A 21120-nucleotide genomic window follows, 5' to 3' on the forward strand; every position below is an offset into this window, starting at 1 on the left:
TTTTCCTTTCTTGGGTAAGCTTCTGTCAATATACTTTTCTGTTGGTCTCATGTTGGACTCCTACAATGACTCCCTGTTGATTTTCTTTCTTTCCTTCCTTCCATAATTTTCTAAGTAATCTCTAATATCTATTGTGTTTTTTCCTGTGTTTCCTCTTATGTCCTTGCACATTTACCTTTTCTTTCATTATTGTATTAAACCAAGAGATATCCAGATCTTTTTCAGTCTGCTCCTTATATCTACACAGAACCGTTGCTTGACAGTTTGGTCTTTCCTCTTTGCTGAATCAAAGTGTCTTGCTGGTTTCAAGTCCTTTGGTTTTTCTGGAACTTTAACTTGTTTTCTCCCATCAAAACTAAGTGAAGATCACTTGCATTGAGGGAAGATCTTTTCCACTCGTGGTTAATCAAGGTTGGGCTCTGTGTGCAACTCTGGCGGAATCCATACCATTTGGCGCATGCTCTTGCACTAAAAACCTGTAATCCCGTCACCCTTAGGTCACCTGCAGCAAGGTACATAGATGCTTTCTGTTCCTGTTTCTTGTGCTAACTCCATGTCTACCCATCTTTTTGTAGTCAGCATGATCATGTCTGGGTCTGACGCTGCCATGGGTGATGACAGATATGTCCAGATGTCTTCTATTTTATTCACTGTGGACTGCAGATTCGGGTAGAACTCCTCTACTTTCCACTGCCTCTTCGATGGGTGTGGGGCAAATGACAATGGATTGTTTCCAAGCTTGAAATCAACCGAGGAGGGGCAAGGATGGCTTGGGGTACCTTTCACTGGACCCGTGGTTTGGGTAGTGGGGGGAAGAGCCGTTGGACCAGGGGCTGCTCAGGGCCCGCCGATGCAGCTGGGTCCATGAATACTCCCCCGCAACGTCTCTGCCTCCGACGTTCCCTGCAGCACCCGGCTGCAGCAACCCTCCACCTGAAACCTAAACCTATTACCCGCCCCCACATTTTCGGCTCGCAGGGTCAAGGGGTCAAGCAGCCTATTTCGCCGCGACTGCCAACGGGGAGAATCGAGACTCCCGCGCCTTTAAGGCTCGACAGATCCGCTGGCGCCCGGCGTCTCAGCTCGAGGGTGGAGCTCAGTTGCCCTGCCCCGTCTCCATGGCAGCGGCCGGAAGGAACGGCGTGCGCAGGCTGACACGACGCTGCGCGGGGTGGGAGCTTGACAGGGCAGGGAGCGAGGGCAGAAGTGGGCCGGGCAGGCAACTTCTGCTTCCGGTGCGGAGTCCTCCTGTGGCTGCTTGCCCCTCCCCTTCCCTTCTTCCGCAGCGCCGAGGGGGCCTGGGGCTTCTGGGGCCACAGAGAGGGGCTAGAGCGGCCCCCAGGGAGAGGGGCCCGACCGCGCCCCGCCCGCCTGCCCGCGGAACGCCGCCGCCGTTCCGGGCATGCCCGCGCCGGGCCGCCGCCGCTGGCTCTGAGGCTGGAGCGGGCCGGGGCGGGCGGGGGAGACGCTCGAGACCCCCGGCCCGGCCCCGCCCCGCCCCCCCCTGCGGCAGCACCCAGGAGTTCGGGTGACTGGGCTTGGCCTGGCCCGGCCCTGCAAACCGCGGCGGGGAGGTGAGTGCGGCCGCGGGGCGGGGGCCTGGCAGGGCGCAGCCTGCGCCTGAGTCCAAAGTCCTCCCGGGAGCGAGGCCAGGCGCTGCGCGGGGGGACAGAGTTCGCGGGCGGGTTCCCGGCTGCTGCTCCAGCCCGTCAGGCCCTGCCCTGCGTGGGGAGCCCGGGCCCGGCGGCTGCGAAACCCTGCTGGGTGCCAGGGAACACCGGGCTGGTGTGGGAAAGCGGGGGTGCTGTGACTGACCGCAGGTGGTACTGCCTGGTTGGGCAGCAGTAGCATCCGGAGTGACTCCTGCCTCAGCTGTTCCCTCTCCCGGGCTCCCAAGAGCTATCAAGTACCTACCTGCTCCTGCCCACAGCCAGGCCCAGCTGGGGTGTCCCCACTCATGCTGGGAACTGGTGGGGGAGGGAGGGGACCTACTGCCTTGGGTCTAGCCTGTTATCCCTTTTCTGTTGGTGAGCAGGAGGGGCTGGTCTGTGTCTCCTAGCAGGACCTTGCTGACCCAGAGCTGAATCAGCTGTGTGTATGTGGTGGGGAGGGGGACTCTGGCAGGTGGTGCTGGAGAGGAGATTGTAGCCCTGATGCTGTCCGCAAGCCAGAGGTAGCCTGTGCCTCAGCCCCTGGGAGGGTCTGTTCTTTTTCCAGTTTGTCTGTGAGCCTTCCCTCATCCCTATTGGAGTCAGTTTCATGGCTCCCCTCCTCCCAGGACCACTGACCAGAGTTTTGTCCGTTTCTGCCCCAGCAGAACTAAGTTGGACAGGATTCTGCTCCTCTGAGTGGGAGTGGGGAAGGTGGAGGGGGGCACTGAGGCTCACCCTAGAGACACTACTGTGGGTTCCTGTGCCTGCAACAGTGGGGAGACACTTGAGGCTGCCTCCCTTTCCTGTCCTGGTTCCTCTGAGTGTGCAGGTGTCCCTGAGGAGAGCTCCTGTGCTTGTTATAGGTGCTGGAGACATGGCCTCAAGGCAAGGTGCCTGGGTTCCGTTTCCCCTTTCACTGCCAAGGTGCTGTAGGCAAGACCCTTCTTCACTGAGACCTCTGTTTCCCTGCCTCACCTGCTGCCGGCCTGGTCTGCTTAGATACCTGCCTTTCTCAGGACCTGGGTAGTACCCGCTGGGATAGGGCCGTACTAATTCTTGGGTTGACCCTTTGGAGAATGTGAGCTGGGATGCTGGGTTCATGTGTGGGTCTATGTGGTAAGACTTGGGGATGACTGTATCTGGATGTTGAGGCCTATGAGGAAATCCTGGCTTTAAATTTGTTTCCTCTTTAACTCTGGCAGAGGCTTTCTCAGCTCAGCCTCTGGCAATCTGGGCTTTCCTCGCCTTTACCTTCTCCATTATCTGCCCAAGGAGGTGGGAGGTTGGGAGCCAGGATGCTTGGAGTCTTTTTCCAGATGTGTTCACAAATCCTTTCTGCTTTCTTGGGCTTTGGTTTGCTGCTCTGTAGAACAGGGCTGGTGACATTAATCCTGGGGGCTGGGGGGCTGGTGAATGTTGCGTTCTCTAGGCTCCTGGTGTCTTGGGGTATACTTGCCCAGATGATCCAGTGGGGTTGGGGTCTCTCCCAAGTGGCTCCCAGCCCCTCGCCTTAACTGCTTTCAACCTGGGCATCCCAGCACTAGGAACATCCTGAGCTGGGGCTGTGAGTTGGGGTTGGCTGCCCCTCAGGGTCTTTGGATTGTCTCTTTTAGCTAGGGCCATGATGGACACTAGGGGATGCTACTGGGGTCACTGTGGGGTCTTGCTGTTTTCCTTATAGCACTTTGCTCAGCTCTGGTAGAGGGCACATCCAAGTGCCTTCCATAGAGCCCAAGCCTCTCATGCCTCATGTCTTGAGCTCCTGGTGCAGGACTAGTCCAAGGGGAAGGAAGTGGGGCCTTCTGCATTTCTGAGGTATGAGTCATGGGACAAGGAGCTGTGAGGCTTCCTTCCTTCCTGCAGCAGCACTGTGCTGGACTTGGCTTAGTACGGGCTCCGCTGCCTGGAGGATCCCTGTGGAGGATCCCCTCGCCTAGTGCTGAGATGTATCTGCCTCTGAAGTAGGGGTGTCCATGTAAAAGGGGGTACTCTTGTGGTTGGAGTGCCCACATGGAGCGTTTGAGGCACTGTTTCTCAACTTTTGGTACCTGGGGAACTATTGTTTTCTGCGTTTAAAACTGGCAGCACTGTTCACTTGCTAGTCTGTGGGCCTGGTCCTGCCATGCAGGGCCTACATGGCTGGGGCCTCATCCTGTCTGTTTCCTGTGGCACACTTCTGCCACTTTTGCAGTATGCTCTTGGGGAATCGCTGACTTGGGGTTACTGTTACCATTTCCCAAGGGTGAGGGGTCTAAACTCAACTTCTCGCTCCTAAGAGGGTGGTCCTGTGGGTCCTGCCTGGCATCCCAGTTGCAGCAACTTTCCCTTGCCCCAGAAGGTTGCACCTACTCATCTCTCAGGGGTCTGCATGTGCTGGGATCGGGTGGGGCATGGGCATGTGTAGCCATCCTGGAGCCCTTGGCTGCCCTCCCCAGGGCAGCGCCTGGCTGTTTGTGGCATGGGGGGCCTGGTTCTCTCCTGGGTCCATGTCCCATGCTGGCTGAAGGGCAACTGCATTCTACTTGGAGGTCCCGGAGGTGGGACTGTTGTTTCCCGATCCAGGGCTCAGCTTGGCCTGGAACCAGGGAACTAGCCTTGGATAAGGTGTGGGAACCTAGGCATTCTGGCTCCCTGCTGCTTCACAGGACGCTGTGCTGTTGGTGTGCAGGTGTGGGCACTGTCCGTGATGCCCCCCCAATCTCTCCGTTGCAGATGTGGCCCTGACTGGTAGCCATACCAGCCTGTTGACATGGAATTGTGAGCTCCCCTTTAACACCGGCAGCTTCATTGCCAACCCAGCCCTCACCCCCAGCTCTACGGACACAAACGCCTTCTCTGAAGCCCCTGCTGGACTGAGGGGCCCTGCCCTAACTTGCCTGTCTCCCAGTGCCAGACCTGCCCTGCTGTCACCATGTCGACTTCGTCACTTCGGCGCCAGATGAAGAATATTGTGCACAACTACTCAGAGGCAGAGATCAAGGTGCGGGAAGCTACATCCAATGACCCATGGGGCCCATCCAGCTCGCTCATGTCCGAGATAGCTGACCTCACCTACAACGTGGTCGCGTTCTCTGAGATCATGAGCATGATCTGGAAACGCCTCAATGACCATGGCAAGAACTGGCGCCACGTCTACAAGGTAATGCCCTGCTGCAGCTTCAGCCACTGGAACCTGGGCATCTGGGATTGCTGCCATCCCCACATTTCCCCCCTCAGACTGGAAGAGAACCGGGGTGTCCTGGCTCTAAGTCAGCAGGCCTCCCCAAGCTGTGGAGATCCCAGGTGTCCTGGCTCCCAGAACCCACTGTTGCTGTAACCCACCAGATCTCCTTCCCTGAGGTGAAGAAAAGCTCCTAGGCCCCTCTACTACTGTAGCCCTTTAGGCACTACCTGCCTTCCTACTTGCTGCCTTCAGTGTAGCTTTTGCAGTTATGTGATCACAGGATCGTTAGATACACCTTATGAGTTTGAGTGCCCTGGCAGTGGGGCCCTATACGTGGGCCCAGGTGGTGCTGGGGCAGGCTGAGTGTCATGGCTAGGTGATGGTTTTGGGCCACATGGCTACAGCCTCTCTGTGGCCTGGTCCAGGGTTGCCTGTGGGGGGGCAGGGACTCTGATTGCTGTTATGGGGACCTGGGAGAGTCAAAAGGCACCTAGGCTACGATGGTAGTGGGGTGAATGAAAGTTGCATATTGGGGTGGGCTGGGCTGCAGCAGGCAAGTAGTGGTGTGTGGTGGGTTGGGGTTGGCAGTAGTAGCATGGGATAGGCCATGGTGGACAAAGTGAGGCAGGCCATGGCAGGTGCACTCCCCCCGTCCCTACCCTCCCCAAGTTACTCCTCTCCTCCTCTACCCAGGCCATGACGCTAATGGAGTACCTGATCAAGACGGGCTCAGAGCGTGTGGCGCAGCAGTGCAAGGAGAACATCTATGCTATTCAGACCCTGAAGGACTTCCAGTACGTTGACCGTGACGGCAAGGACCAGGGGGTCAACGTGCGTGAGAAAGCCAAGCAGCTGGTGGCCCTGCTCAAGGACGATGAGCGTCTAAAGGAGGAGCGTGCCCATGCCCTCAAAACTAAGGAAAAGCTGGCCCAGACCGCCACAGGTGAGAGGGGAGGGGAGGGTTGGGGCTGACTGTTCCCACCTAATGCCACAATTGACCATCAGTCCTGCTTGGCCACAGCTGTGGGGGGTGGTGTCCTGCAGTGTTAGAGCAAGAGGTACCTTGGGGAGGGCATGCTGGTACCCTGAAGGAGGGACTGGGGCAGCAGCATCCCAGTACCCTGTGGGAAGAGCTGCTCTAATGGCCATGGTGCCTCCAGTCCTGGGATCTCACTTGGCGTTGTCCATATGTGGTCACTTTTGAGTGCAGTGTTACACCAGCCCCCAGTGCCCCGCACAGTACCGGCACTGCCTGTGCACCATGCACTGCTGCTCCGTATTCTGCCCCCCACAGCTGGACCTGGGGTATTTGACACAGCAGTCACCAGAGGCAACTGCGTCTGCTTCCGGGGAAGGATCCCTGTATACCAAGACCCCAGTGCACCCCACTTTAAAATCGGCTGCATCTCAGTGCTGGGAGATGAGGCCCTGTATAAACAGTTCCCAGCCTCTTGCACCCCAGCAGTCACTGCATCTTAGTGCTAGGTGAGGGATCTGTTTGTAACCAGGCCCTAACATATCCCATCCCAGAAGTGGCTGTGTCTTGGCACTGGGCAAGCATTTTTCCTGGGTAAAAGTCTGTCTTCCCTACTGTAGAAACAGCTGCATCTTAGCCTGACTGCTGCTGCTGGGTGTGACTGTAAATTGCCTGATGTCTGATGTGACTGGTGGGGTCAAGCTTTGTGTTGTTTGAATGAAGATTGCTTGGGTGGTGAGTTGGGAGTGAGTGCCATCAATAGGCAGTGTGTTTAATCCTCCTCTTACTGCTGCCTAGGGCGTTTGGAGGCTCTCCCAGGTGCCAGGACATGTGAGTGAAGGCTCAGGGTATCTTGTGGAGCTGAGCTCACTGGCTGCGCATTGTCCCACCCTGGGGAGTGAGGAGTCATGTTCCTTGGGATGGGGCAGCTGCAGGCTGCTGGGCTGATCCTGCCTCACCTCAGAGCAGGAGGCCTTTCCAGGGCAGGTGGGTTGGAAGCCTGGTGGGGCTGTGTCAGCCCCCAGTTGCCTTCTGCAGCACCAGCACTTCCTGCTCACCTTGCACAACTGCTTTGTATTTTGCCTCCCCAGTTGGTCTAGGGTCTCCTGCCCTCCCCTCACAGGAACCCCTGCCCTGGAGGAAGCTGACCCAAAAATCTCCCCTGCTCCTCCCCATTTCCTGCCAGAACCAGGAAGTGCTGCCAATGCAAAGTGTGGGCTCAGAGGCAGATTTTGCCTTATGCCATGCCTCATTCCTAACCAGTGTCTCTATCCCTGCCCCTCCATGTAACTCCCATGTGCTCCCACTCTGCTAGTGCTTCTGACTTCTGCCCTGTATCTCTCTGCCCCCTCAGCCCTGGGATCTTCTTTGTTAGCTCTGATCAGTAGCAGTGAAGGGGTTAATGCATGGCTTTCTCTCCCTCCTGTCTGTGTGGGTGTCTTGCCTTCTCCCTGCCCCAGCTGTGTTGCCAGCAACCTTTTGATCCATCTGGCAGGGCATGGGTGCCAAGGGGACAGGGCCCTGTTGGAAGGGTGAAGGTAGGAACGGGCCAGGTCCTTAGGGACAGGGAATGCAGTGTCCCCCTACTCTTGTAGCTCAGGTTCAGTGGGGGTTCTCAGCCTGGTGTTCTCAGCCTTCCTTCTGGGGAAGGTCTCCCAGCTTGACTAGATCCTCCTTCTGGGTGCAGCGGGGGTTCTGAATCATCATGGGGGCAGTTCCCCACAGCCCCTTGCTCGCAGCAGGATCCAGCTCCCTACTCTTCCTCCAGAGTAGCAGGGAGCCAAGTAGAAGATCTATCTTCTAGGTGCCACATTTGGGCATGGAGATCCTCCTTGCCCTAAAGTGGGCCCTGCCCCAGTGCTCTGACCCTTGCTGAGAGACTCAGTAAGATTAGGAACCTCCTCATTGTCGTGGGCTGTGCTCAGGAAGTCTGACAACTGGTGCCAGGGTGTCTGGTAAGTGGTCCCTGTCAGCCCCCATATGCATCAGGGCAAAGGGAAGAGGGCATCATGGGACCAGCTTCATCTGTGTGAGGGGCCTTAAAACATGTGGCCAGCAGAGGGCACTGCCCGACACATGTTAGCATGGCCTTGCATGCACTAAGAAGCACTCTCAGAGGATGAGTTGTTACATTTGGGAACCACTGGGGACCAGGGAATGGGGTTCAAGGTGCTGTACAGTGGGGAGGGTCCTACCTTTGTAAGTGCTACTTGTGACCTCATCCCAGCCTGTGGAGTCCCCAGGGGTTTTAACATTTGGGTGAGAAAATGGAACTGCTCACTCTTGATTCTGTAAAATAATCTGGTTGCTCATATGGTGAGGTGGCCTTTCAAAAGAAATTCCCCCAGGTGACCGCTGCATCCCTGTGCCAAGTAAGGGGTCTCTGTGTAACCAGCCTCTGTCCTGGCCCTCCCTAGCAGTGGCCAAATGCACAGTTCCTTCTGTGTGAGGTGTTCTGTCTAATGGTTTAACCCTTTCTGCTCTGCAGCCTCCTCAGCCTCAAGTGCCAGTGCTCCCACAGATGCAGAGCAGGCCTGGCCGCAGAGCAGCGGGGAGGAAGAGCTGCAATTGCAGCTGGCATTGGCCATGAGCAAGGAGGAGGCTGAGCAGGTAAGGCGGAGCCACCCACATGGGGCTGTGGGAGAGGGCCCTAGTGGGATATTGGGAAGCCTGAATTTCTGTGGTATAGGCAGTAGGTCCCCATTACATGGAGCTTGCTGCCCTTTGCTGACCTAGTCCAGGCCACAAGGGAGTTGATCAAGGTGGGGCTGATTAAGATTTGATTCTTAATCAAATTCTGCCCACTCCAGCCTGCAAAATTCCCACCTTTAAGATAACTTTTGTGTCACCCGCTTGCTCAGCTCTTTGCCCCCCCTGCCAACCAAACACTGCTGTCCTCATGCTTCTAGTGATGTCAGTTTGGCTTATAGAGTGGGGAGCAGACAGCTGACAGAATGGGCTTAGTAGTGCCAGGTCAAGACTGATGCTTTCTGGAGTGGGAAGGCCCCACTCCTTCTCCAATCCTGTGAGCCAGCTAGAGTCCCTGTCCTGGGGCTGGTACCACCTAGAAGGGAAGGGCCTCTGCCACACCACCTGTGGGGCTGGATAGCACCAGTGCTCTCTGGAGGAGGAAGACCCTGTCCCATCCCCACTCCGAGATGACCAATTTCCTTCAGAAGCTCAAGCTGTGTTTGGGGTGGCATGGCGGGGGAGGAATAGTTCCCATGAGAAACGGCCCTGTGGAGTGCTGCATGTTTCTGGTTGGTGTTGTCTTACCAATTCTGGGTGATGGGGCTCAAAGGCTTTTGGGCAAGAGAGTGGGGATTGGGATGGTTGGGAGCACATTGGCCTGGAATGGGGATAGGGCTGGCATTGTCATCTTGTCCCATGCTCAGAGTAGGGGAGCAGGACCACCCCCTACCCCCTTCAGCACAGAAATGGGGCCTACTGGCTGGCAGGCTCCTGGCTTAGGGATGTCAGTACTTGGAGGGGCAAAGCTGATGCCCCATCTCCTGCAGCAACCACCTGCCATTGAAGACTCCAGGAAGACCAGCCATGGCTCTGCCTCTTGATCCCCTGTCCTGCTCTCCCCCCACTTTGTGCTTTCACTGGCCAGTGCCCCTCCCTGATGCACGCAGCCCTCCTGTCCCTGCCCTCTATCTGCCAGCACCAGCTGTCCCACACCTGTTTGATGTCTTCCCTGTGTCCCCATGTGTGCACCTCATCTTCTGAGTTTTAGGGGTGGGTAAGTTGTGTCCCTTGGGCCTCCCTGGTCTGCCTTCTGTGTGCTGCACTCCTGTGGACACCCCTCCAGGCGTAGCCCTCGCTGCACCTTCACCGTCTGCTCTCTCTGCACCCAGCCCCCTGCCGCAGCTGAAGAGGACCTGCAGCTCCAGCTTGCCCTTAGCTTGAGCAAGGAGGAGCACGACAAGGTTAGAGCCTTCCCCGCATCTAACAGACACCAGCCCCCTCACTCACACTGCGCTAACCCTCCGTCTGCTAGAGCAGAGCTAACCTGATCTTGTGCCCACCAGGAGGCACCTTCCTCTCCTCTGGAAATCCCCTGCTGGGGCTGGTCGGGGCTAGGCAGTTTCACCCTCCTCCACACCACAGGCAGTTTCCGACCTGGGGTGGCCTCCTCACTGACAGTGGGGGCAACCCTGTCTCTGGGTCTTCTTGTCCCCCAGTTCAGTTGGTGGTGGCATCCTACAGTTCCTGGTCTGACCTTACAGAATGTAGAAGCATAGAAAAGTAGGGCTGGAAGAGAGTGACCTCTGGAGATCATCTAGTCAAGCCCCTTGCCAGAGGTAGGATCATCCCTGTCTAAACCATCCTGTACAAATCCACTGTCTAACCTCTTAGCAAAACTACACAGTCAACCCTGATACAAACACAAGACATAATACCAGAATCTGCCACAGGTAAAGCAGAGGGACCATGTTGACCAATGTCATGCTGCCACAGAGACCCCAGGATGGGAGCCACACACCTCACTACAGAGGAAGGCAAAAACCAACCCCCACATTCTATACCAATCTGACCATAGAGTAAAATTCCTTCCTGACCCTAAATATGGTGATTGTTCTTACCCTGAGCAGAGGACCCAAACCCTCTAGCCAGGAATATTCGGGATATAAGATAACCCTGGTGCTTTCGCACAGTAGAATCTCACTAGTTCTAATGGATTTTCTGATACTTCTTGTCCCAAGTGGTGTGGGGCTTGTCAGCTCACCACCATCACACCTCTTCCTGGATTCTGGAGGAATTCCTGCCCTATTGGGGGGAAGTGGAGTGTAGGGAGGAGTTCGGATAGCTGCGTTCTTAGCTCAGGAGGGGGAGCGTGATCTGGGAAGTCAGCAGTAGGTAGCACAGAGCCAGGGTTTGTATGGGAATTGGGGCCTGAATCCAGATGTCCCCTATTCTCCTGGGGCTCGGCCCCCTTGGCCCCCTAAGCCCTCCCATCCTGTTTCCTCCAGACCTGCAGGCTTAGGCTGTTCAGCCTGCTTCCATCTCTGGACAGTGCAACCCATTGGGTCCAGTCCCTCCCCACTTTCCTACCCAGCTAGGCTGATAGGCACTGGCTCTTGAGTTCCTTCCATGTGGTGCCCTTGTGCCCCTGCCCCCCTGGCCTACTGCACCAGCTCCCAGTGGTGGGGTGGGTGATGCCTAGCCTCGGCCTTGGGGAGCAATGGAAGGTTCTGTCCGGTTTGCTACACGTTGGGTCGTTTGGGTCTGTCTTTGGTGGTGGCTGCATCCTAATCTACCTCCTGTTAATCATTGTTAACCCCTAGCTAATCTCTGTCTGTCTGCCTGGATTCTCTTGTGTCTGCTCCTCCTCTGCTTTGGCATGGGTTGAGGCATGGATGATTGCCACCTTGTGGCTGCCTCACACAGGGGACAATGTTGTGGGGGGCAACCTGATTGGGGGGCTGGATTTGGGGAGCAGGGATGGCTTCTTTGCTCTGGAGTGGGCCAGCTTGGTCAGCTGGGGTGAATCTCACCATATCCAGGCATCACCCAAGTGCCATGGGCCAATGTGGGGAGGCCATGCCCAGGGGAGGGGTCTGTCTAGCTGTAGGGGAACTTGTCTTCTAGTTGGATTTGGGGTGGCCCAGGGAGGGGCTGATCCCTTTCCCAATGCTTCCACACCTGGCTCTGCCTAGGAGGGTATCACTCAAGTATGGGCTGTGTGGCTCTTGTTGAGAGGGTTCCAGGGCCTTCCACCCTGAGCTAGCCATATATCAGGCCCCCAGGGATATATAGGGGCAACCTCTGTGTGGCCTAGCCTGGAATGGAGCTTCATGGGAAATTAGGGTCTTGAAGGGTGAGGGTAAGCAGCCCATCACCAGATCTGATTATAGGGGCTATGTGTGAGGTGCAGCCAGCATGTAGTGTATACCACCCCACTTCTGTGCTGTGCAAGGCCAAAAGAGCTGGTGGAAACCAGAACTCCTGGGTTCTAACCCTGTTCTCTGGGAGTGTTGAGATCTGGTGGGTTAGAGCAGAGGGGTGCAGGGAGTCAGGACATCTGGGTTCTATTCACAAGTTGTTTCCAGAGCTGGGCTATTAACCCTGTGTTTGCCAGTCAGGGGCAGCATCACCTCCGTGTTCTGGGGGTCTCTTGAGGGCCCCGTTCTTCTCAGCGTGTCCAGGTGCCTGCATACAGGTCAGCAGGAGGTGAGTCCCCACTGCGCTGGGCCCGCCCTGCCCCATGGGCACCTGTGCTGATGCCACCTTTTCTTCCCCATCCATCAGGAGGAGCGCATCCGGCGAGGAGATGACCTGCGCCTCCAGATGGCCATTGAGGAGAGCAAGAAGGAGACTGTGCCGGCCCGGAGTGAGGAGGTATCCCTGTGTCAGCACACTGCCAGGGAAGGGGAGGGGTGCAGGTAGCATGAGATCACCTGGTTCATTGTGGGAGAAGGGCTATTCTGCTGGCTGGGCCCACACTGGGGCTGGGACAGGACCACTGGTGATGCGTAGGGGGCTCACGTGCACCCCCTGACTGCAGCGTTCCCTGGGGGGCGGGCAGGCGAGAGCACTGGTGCCCTCCCAGTGAGGAGGGCACCTGAGAGTGCCGGCCAGGAAGTGCACCAAAAGAAGTGGTCCCCCCATGGCCGATCCTGCTGACCCGGAAGTGCCAGTGGCACACCACTGCCAGTTGTGGGTTGGGATTGGCTGCAGGGGGGACCCCCGCAGTCACTGTCTGTCTGTGACTTGGGAGGTACCAGTTGCTCATGGGCAGGACTGCCATAGCTGGAGCATAAGCACTTGGGAGGGTTGCACTTGGGCATTGGAGTCTCACTCACAGGCTCTCCTTACACAGCTGTCATCAATGTAGTGGGGGTGCCATGGGAGGGAGCAGGGGTTTCATAGTTTCTAGGGTCAGAAGGGACCTGAGTAGATCATCTAGTCCGACCCCCTGCCGTGGCAGGAAAGATTACTGGGGTCAAACGACCCCAGCAAGGTGTTCATCTAACCTCCTCTTAAAGACCCCCAGAGTAAGCCAGCACCACTTCTCTTGGAAGTTGGTTCCAGATCCTAGCCGTCCTGACCGTGAAGTAGCGCCTCCTGATATCTAGCCTAAATCTACCCTCTGCCAGCTTGTGACCGTTATTCCTGGTCACTCCTGGCAGTGCTCAGGGGAACAGGGACTTCCCCCGTGCCTGCTGATTTCCCGCCCTCCCCCGACTAGTTTGTAACAGGCCACTAGATCCCCCCTCAGCCTTCTCTTCTGGAGGCTGAACAGGTTCAGGTCCCATAGCCTCTCCTCATAAGGCCTGCCCTGCTGCTCCCCCGATCATACGAGTGGCCCTCCTCTGGACCCTCTCCATGTTATCCACATCCCTCTTGAAGTGTGGCGCCCAGAACTGGACGCAGTGCTCCAGCTGCGGCCTGACCAGTGCCGCATAGAGGGGGAGGATCACCTCTTTGGACCTGCTCGAGATGCATCTGTGGATGCATGACAAGGTACGGTTGCAGCAGTGCAGCCTGTTTTCTGGTGCCAGGCTTTGGGTAGACCTTAGAGGAGGGGGTTCATGGTTGGTATTGGTGCCTGAGGATTCCTCTCACCATGCGCTGTCTCTCTCCCTGCAGTCATCACTGATGGACCTGGCTGATGTCTTCACAGCTCCAGCCCCTCCAGCTATAGGGGACCCCTGGAACACCACAGCCTCTTCTGACCCTTGGGGCACTTCTGGGCCTGCCCCAGCTGGGCCCCCAGCCTCTGACCCATGGGGTGGGACCCCTAGTGGCCCACCTCCCAGCAGTGACCCATGGGGGGCAGCTGCCCCCACTCCTGCTGTGGCCTCTGCAGATCCCTGGGGAGGTGACCAAACCACTACCAACTCAGATCCCTGGAATTCTGAAGGTGTGTATCTTCCCTGCATTGGGGTGCCTGTCCCCATGGTCTCTGGGCTTCTGTCCTCTGGTGTAGGGCTGTTGAGCCATGTCCACCTTCCAGCATGCTCTACCCCAGCCCATGGGTAGACCACATCCCACTGACAGCCAGCCACTCTCCTGCTTCATGGGAGCTGGCTCTGAAGGCCTGTGGCATGTTGTGGGTTGGTCACAGTGCCATCACCCCATTCCCAGATGGGGGGGGAAACTAAGGTATAGAGTAAGAACAGGGCTGAGCTACCAGGTGAACCCAGGAGTCCTGCATCCCCCATCTGGTACTTTGCCCACTTGGTGCTGCTGAACCCCCAGCAAGTTCCCCACAAACCCATGGGAACTGGCATCTCCATTCCCATCTTCAGCTCAAACCATGGATGTGGCCCCCCTTCTGCAGGGGTGCCCTGCCCTAGTGGCGCTTCTCGGACTGGTCTGTGCTAGGAACAGGTATCAGGAGGGAGTTGGGGGTTACTGGTTCCTGGTGTGGGAGGAATCCCTGGGTGGCCCTGTCTGAACCTGGGCTCCAGCTCCAAACAGCAGTGATCAGTTGTTACTGTCTCTGTGCATGTGCACTCTGACCATGCATCTTGCCTGTTTCTTGCATGCAGTGGTGCCCCTCACTGTTGCTTCCCTCTCCAGGAGGGGGTGCTGCTGGAAGCGGAGCAGCTCCCACCAATGACCCATGGGTATCAGTCCCAGCTCCCACCCCCACTGCCCAGGTGAAGCCCCCACAGGACCCTTGGGCCCCAGCACAGACCTTCTCTGACCCTTGGGGAGGCTCTCCATCAAAACCCAGTACCAATGGCACTGCAGGTATGTGGGCAGGGGTAGCTAGGGGGTGGGACATCTGGGTTCTTTCCCAACTTGGGGAAAGGAGTGGAAATGGTGGGGGTTAAGGGGGTGGTACGGGCAGCCAAGATGCCTGGGTACTTTTCTTACTGGATGGTAGCGAGGGAGACCAATGGAGTCTAATTAGAGTAGGATGGGGGGCTGGGATCCAGGACACCTGGGTTCTGTCCTAGTTTGGAGACAGCTGTGAGTCAGGCTGGGATAGGGACAGTGCCTTCCTCCCCTCCACTCCTTGGTAATGTGGTGCCTCCCTTGCAGCTGGTGGAGGCTTTGAGCAGTTTGCCAGCCCTGGTGAGACTGATGAGTTCTCTGACTTTGACAGCCTGCGCACAACGCTACCCAAATCTGGGAGCAGCACAGGTAGGCAAGGCAACACCTTCCCTTTGGTGTGAGTTACCCCTGCCTTCCTGCACCCAGCTGAGTATGGGGGCACTGGGGATCCTTGCTAACTGCCCCACGTATGCCACTGGTCCCAGGTTATCTCTAGGATCAGGGCCAGCACCCCCCAGGGAGGGGAAGATCTCTGGCTCATTCCTGCCCTGCTCTAGCCCTGGGTTTTGGACTGGCATCTCCCAGGACAGGCTCAGGCCCCACCACCACCACAGAACCAGCCAGTACCCCTCTGTGGCTGGTATCCCTTGGTTTAACTTCTTGCTGTTCAGGTGCTGGGATCCTTCCTGGGGGGCGCAATCTGGGGGTATCCTTCATACCCCTTTCTCTGTCTGACCCCTATGCATCTCCCAGGGGAACTGGACCTGTTGGCAGGGGAGGTGCCAGTGTCACATGTAGCTGGCACCAAGAGCCCCAGCACCTTTGACATGGCGGCTGTCGGGGGGTCACTGGCTGAAGTCTCCAAATCCACTCGCAAGACCCCTGAGTCCTTCCTGGGACCCAATGCTGCCCTTGTTGACCTGGACTCACTTGTCTCTGCCAAGTCCTCTGCTGCCCCGACTGCCAAGACCTCCAACCCCTTCTTGCCCACTGGTGAGCATGTACAACCAGGATGCCTGGGTGGAGAGGGGTGTCCTCTGGTGGGTCAGAGCCAGGGAGGGAGGTAAGCCACAGCATTTGGGCTTTCTCCCAGCTCTGGGAGGGTAATGGGGTCTGGTGTGTTAGAGCAGGTAGGGGTTGGAGGTCAGGAGTCCTGGTTTGCTACTAGTTGTTGCCTGGTTCCCTGCTGTTTTGCCAGCTCTGGGGATGCCTATGGAAAAGGGCTGTCTGGCACTGGGCAGGGGTGGGACCATTTCTCACCCTTTTCCCCTTTCCTCAGGGGCAGCTCCAGTGGCATCGGCAACAGCAGCAGGACCTGTGGCAGGTGCCTCAACCACCAACCCATTCCAGCAGCCTCAGGCGGCTTCCCTCACCCTCAGCCAACTGCGCGTCAGCCCTGTTATGGCACTGGGGCAGCCTGGGCCAACTGCTGCACCCTTTGCTGCTCCGATGGTCTCTGTTTCCCCTATGGCTCCTGGTGTGCCCCTCACCTCTGTCTCCCCTATGGTGGGAATGCAGCCCCTGGCACCTGTGCCCACACCTGGCCTGCCTGCTATGGGGCTGCCTCCCATGATGGCCCCGCCACCCGTGGGACCTGGCACCACCTCAGCCCAGAGCCTGGCCAACACTAACCCCTTTCTGCTATAAGGGGATAGGCTGCTGACCCTCCCCAGACAGGGCTGACCCTGGGCAGGGTAATATAGCCCCTCCCCCATCTCCCTCCTATTGTCTCAGCCCCTCAGGGCCTCTGCCTCCAGCCCCTATCCCTGGGGTATTTAATAAGAGGGCCTATGGGAGTGAATTACCCCTACCCCAGGGCTCTGCTTAATGGCCCCGTTTGTGGGGTGGGAATGTTAAGCCCTGTTCCTCTATTTTCAGCCCTGTATTGGGGCAGGGCTTGAGCCTGGTCCTGTTTGGCTGCTTTGGGGGTGGGAGCTCTCTGGTGGCCTGTGGGTCTTAAACCCTGCCTCCACCTTAAATTTCTGCCTTTAACCTGCCCCTGTACCCCCTATTTCCAAGAATTTTGGGTGCTGCCCCTTTAAATTATCATTGCTCCCTAGCTCTGAGCCTCTCAAATCACACTAATGTCCCTGCAGCTTGGGCCCTTCAGGGGGAAGCTGTGGCCCTAGTGCACATACTTGGTGGCCTCTGCCTCCTCCCTACCCCTGGAAGTCTTGAGGCCTGGAAGGGGAGGACACTGTGCTACCACATAGGGGCCTGCAGGACTGCCCAGGGGCAGGATCCCCCTTTCCCAAGGGCAGCACTGGGACCGGCTTGGAGACCTAGGGCCAACTCCAGCCTGGGGGGGCTGGCTGGAGAAGAAGGAACGAAGGTGGGTGAGATACCCCTGCCCCCCCAGGCCCAGCTGCTGTGGGGCTGGGCAGGGCTGGGGCTGCTCGTGCCTGTGCCCCGGGGCGGATCTGGATCTCCCCCTCCTGGACCAAAGGCGGCCCCGCCAGGCCGGCTTCCCCTGCATGCTGTCGTCGCCCCGGCCCCGAGGGGGAAGGGGCTCGTGTGTGTGTTGCTGTGACGCTTGGACCCGGGGCCCTCCCCCCCCCTTCCCCCCCTGCCCGGCAGCCCTGAGGGGGGCGCAGCAGCCGGGCACAGCCCGCTTGCAGCCCCGTGTACGCGGAACATGCTCAAGTGATTCATAATAAATAATAAACGGAGTTTTCTGCGGCCGCTGCGCGGGGTTGGGGGCGGGGGGGAGGCTGCGGGCTGGCCCTGGCTTAATGCGGTGTCTCCTCCTCTTCCTCCTCGTCGGGCATCTCTGCCTCTGCCGCCTCCTCGGGCTCCTCGTCCGGCTCCGCCTCCTCGTCCGGCTCCGGCTGCGGCTTTCTTCTGGCGCGCAGGCAGGCCCTGCGGGGAGCGGCGCTGGCACCCGGTCCCGAGCCCGGTTCTGATCCCGCCCCGCGCCCCTCGCACTCACCAGGCGGCGGCCGCGAGAGCCAGGGCGGCGCCCAGGGTGCCCAGCACGGCGCCCGCGATCACCGCCGCGCCTGCGGGAGACAGCGCGTTAGGGCGCCGCGCGGGCCGGGCCGGGGGCGGGTCGGGGCGGGACACGACACGCACGTACTGGAGCAGACCTGGCGGTTCCCGCAGCGCGCGCGGAGTAGGCGACAGCCGGCGCACTCGGCCAACTCGAAGGGCTCGGCCCGGCCTGCGGGAGGTGCCCGTGAGCTGCGGAGCCCCCTCCTTGCCGCCCCTGGCCCAGGTGCCGCTCCTAGGCCTGGCCCCAGTGCCTCGCGGGAGTGGGGAGCGGGGCTGGGCGGGTGGGGATGGGCGCCCCGAAGGGCCGGCCGGACTCACTGCAGGATGATCCGCAAACTGCCGGGGAGACAGACAGACACACAGACGGCGCGGGTCAGCAGCCCTGAAGAGGCCCGAGCTGTGCTGGGGCCGCAAGGACCCGAGGCGTCCTGGCCCCCAGTCCCGGCTCCAGGCACCACAGCCGGGGGCCTGGGGCGGTTGTTGCTCAGGCCTCAGACTCAGGGTCCCCTGGGGTTAGTGTCAGGGCCCAGCAGTCAGGGTGGTGGTTCCAGGGGTTGAGGTGGCAGGGTGGGGATGGGGACAAGGCTTAGCTACCGGGGTCCCCAGGGCAGGATAGAGGAGCTGGGCCCAGTACCTTGCTGCAGGACGGCAGCAGTGGCAGCTTTCAGGCGCAGGGTGAAATTACGCCTCTCCAGCTCTGCCTCCTTCAGCAGCCGCTCTGGATCTGTGGGCACAGCTGGGTGAGGGCTGCTTTCCCCTCCCTCACTGCTCTGTGCGGGCATGTGTGCTTAGTTCCTCTACCTAATTGCAAGGGCCTGGGTGCTGTACCCACTCTGGGATACAGGAGCCCTCCTTTTGGCAGGTCTGGCTGCCCAGTCTGGGGATGGGATTTGCTGCCCTCAACCAGCTCCAAGTAGCCCCACAGGCCTGTGGGAGCTGGTTGTGCTCTGTCTCACATCTGCTGTGATGCCCTTCTGCCTGCTTTGGCCTGGTCATTGTTGCAGTGAACGTGGCGTGGCATGGATCTCCTTGAGTGGGCACCACTGGACTTGCCTCACACATGACATTGGGATGTGCAGCTTTCCTTGCCTCTGCCTTCCCCTAGGGGGTCTGTGGTGGCACCACTGTGGGGCAGCATCCCCGCTCTCCCATGTAGGGCTGGTCAGAGCATAGGGCACAGCACTGGTTCCAGCTGCACCAGGACCCTTTGGCTCTTGGCCTGTGTCCCCAGGCAGATTTTCTGTCAGACCCCAAATTTCCTCCCAGTCCCCCCCATTTTGGCAGTGGCAGTAGTGGGGTGCCACAGCTGTGAGAGCCCCCTGCCAACCCAGGGGCCTGCACTGTCTATTTGCACAAGCTCTGACAGAGGGATGCTGTTCTACCATGGAGGGTCAAAAGGGCAACTTAAAGGGTGCTGAAGCCACTGAAATGGCTCATCTGTGCCATTCTTCGGGACAAGAGGCTCCTCATGGAGGAGGACACTGGCTAGTGCCTCCTGCAGGACTACCCCCAACCCCTGCTCATGGCACGCACCATGGCGGTATCGTGTGAAGATCCGGTCGAGGTGATAAAAAAGCTTCCCTGCTTCTCGCTCCATGCGCTCTCGCTCTGCACGGAAGGAGAGAGGGGGCGAGAAATGCAGCCAGACACAAGGGAGGCTCTGCTCGTGTCCTGTCCAGCTATTCAGCCTGAAAATGGCCTTGGGTCCCCCACCCTTCACAGGTAACCCTGGCTTAGCAGAGGACACTTGTAGGGTGAGGAGTGGGGTGAGGGGCTCAGGGGAGCCTGGTGAGAAAAGGCCTTAAAGAAGATTTTTTTGTCTAACCCTAATTCCTCACCCATGACTTGGATGCCAGGGTTCTCTCTGTCCAAGAAGAGCTCATGCAACTTCTTGTCCAGCTGTGTGGTGCCCTCCAGTAGGCTGTCCCCCAACAGGAGCCGCACATCATAGTCAAAGTAGAGGGTGGTGTCTGGCCAGCAGCTCAAGCAGGGGGTAGCACCCGGGGCCAGCAGGGCCAGCACCAGCACCACCTGCACTAGCATCCTGCTAGAAACCCCTGTGAACCTCATTTCTAGTCTTTTGTGAGCTCACTTCCTGTTCTTCCTCTAACTCCTTCTATGTTCATTGTCAATTTTAGACATCACTTCCTGGTGTTCCTCAGTTCTCTGTTGCCTTCCTGTATCTGACATCATGTCTTATTCTGCTTTCGAGCTCAAGAGCCTCATTTTGCGGTTCTGGCTGTGCTGGCCCCCGCACCTGATACTTTACACACATCCCCTAGAAGGTCCTGGGACCATCTGGTCAACCTCTTCCTGCCTCTGGCCAAGCTCTCCATTTCACAGATGAGGAAGGAAGTGCCAGCCAGAGGGAACCCAAGCAATTGTGCGTTGTCTTCTTTGCCCATCTCTGAGCAGAGTTTCACAAGATGGCATCCACAGCCTCTTTAGATACGTCTGAGGGGCAGTGAGAACCAGCCAGAGTTCTCTGCTTGGCACCTAGGTATTCACTTTTGACCCCTGCTTTCCTTCTTGTATCCTGTTTCATCATGATTTGCCCTGTGAATAGTTGCTACAAATTTAATGGCCATTCTTTAGTCACTGAGGGAGGTTTGTAGGTTCTGATGGGCCTAGGTCTCACAGCCAATAAGGTCTGTTGTCTTCCTGTCCAATCCCTCCTTTTTGCCTGTTATCTTTTTTACATCATTTTTTCTGCTTTAACGAGGCTATATGTGACAAACTTGCAGAAGGCATGAAAGTGAATGACAGCCAGCATGGCTTTGTTGTGCGCAGGTCTTGTCTGACCAACCTCATTTCTTTCTATGATCAGGTGACTCATCACCTGGATGAGACAAAAGCGGTTGACATCATATACCTCGATGTCCAGAAAGCCTTTGACCTGGTATCCCATGAGGTACTGATCAGAAAACTGGGAATGTCAAGTGGGTGCGAAACTGGTTGTGGGGTAGGACACAGAGAGTCCAAATGAATAGATCAGTGTCATCCTGGTGAGATGTGTGCAGCCGCGTACCACAGGGGTCAGTACTTGGCTCAGTGCTGTTCAATATCTTCATCAACAACCTGGATGAAGGGGTGAAAAGCCCACTGGCCAAGTTTGCAGATAACACCAAGATACGGGGTTGTGCAGACACACCGGCGGATAGGCTGCAGATACAAGCAGACCAGGACAGGCTGGCATGTTGGGCAGAATGGAATCAGATGAGGTTCAACATAGAGAAATGCAAAGTGCTGTATCCAGGAAGGAAGTACCCCTGGCACACCTACAGCTGGGCATCGCTAACATGACCAACACTATAAATGAAAGGGATCCGTGGGTAACAATAGACCCCAGCATGAATATAAGCTGGCAATGCAATGCAGTAGCCGCTAGGGCCAATAAAACTCTGTCACGCATCAATCGATGCATCTCCAGTAAATCCAAAGAAGTGATTCTCCCACTTTACTCAACATTGGTGCAATGGCAGCTGGAGTATTGTGTCCAGTTCTGGGCACCGCACTTCAATAAGGATGTGCTAAAGCTCGAGAGGGTCCAGAGAAGGGCCACCTGCATGATCAGGGACTTGCATGGCAAGCCATATGAGGAGAGC

The 21120-nt window shown here is 57.7% G+C and overlaps 1 protein-coding gene across 5 annotated transcripts; it reads left to right on the forward strand.

Moving 5' to 3' along the window:
- Positions 1-1236: 1236 nt before the first annotated feature.
- EPN1 (epsin 1) lies at positions 1237-17194 on the forward strand. 5 transcript variants are annotated; one of them, XM_090049016.1, is made up of 12 exons: positions 1239-1574; positions 4365-4791; positions 5509-5758; positions 8280-8401; positions 9652-9723; positions 11877-11957; positions 12047-12136; positions 13388-13661; positions 14324-14497; positions 14792-14893; positions 15278-15517; positions 15804-17194. In XM_090049016.1, the coding sequence occupies exons 2-12, from the start codon at positions 4564-4566 to the stop codon at positions 16169-16171; spliced, it is 2001 nt and encodes a 666-aa protein (XP_089905142.1). In that variant the 5' UTR covers positions 1239-1574; positions 4365-4563; the 3' UTR covers positions 16172-17194. The 5 variants fall into 5 exon arrangements, with proteins under 5 accessions (XP_089905147.1, XP_089905142.1, XP_089905143.1 ...); XM_090049017.1 differs by having other exon boundaries at positions 4540-4791; XM_090049021.1 differs by lacking the exon at positions 15278-15517 and having other exon boundaries at positions 1237-1574.
- The last annotated feature ends 3926 nt before the right edge of the window (positions 17195-21120 follow it).

This window comes from Crocodylus siamensis, chromosome 5, assembly GCF_052110815.1.
Source record: "Crocodylus siamensis isolate JL-2025a chromosome 5, ASM5211081v1, whole genome shotgun sequence".
Classification (NCBI taxonomy): domain Eukaryota; kingdom Metazoa; phylum Chordata; order Crocodylia; family Crocodylidae; genus Crocodylus; species Crocodylus siamensis.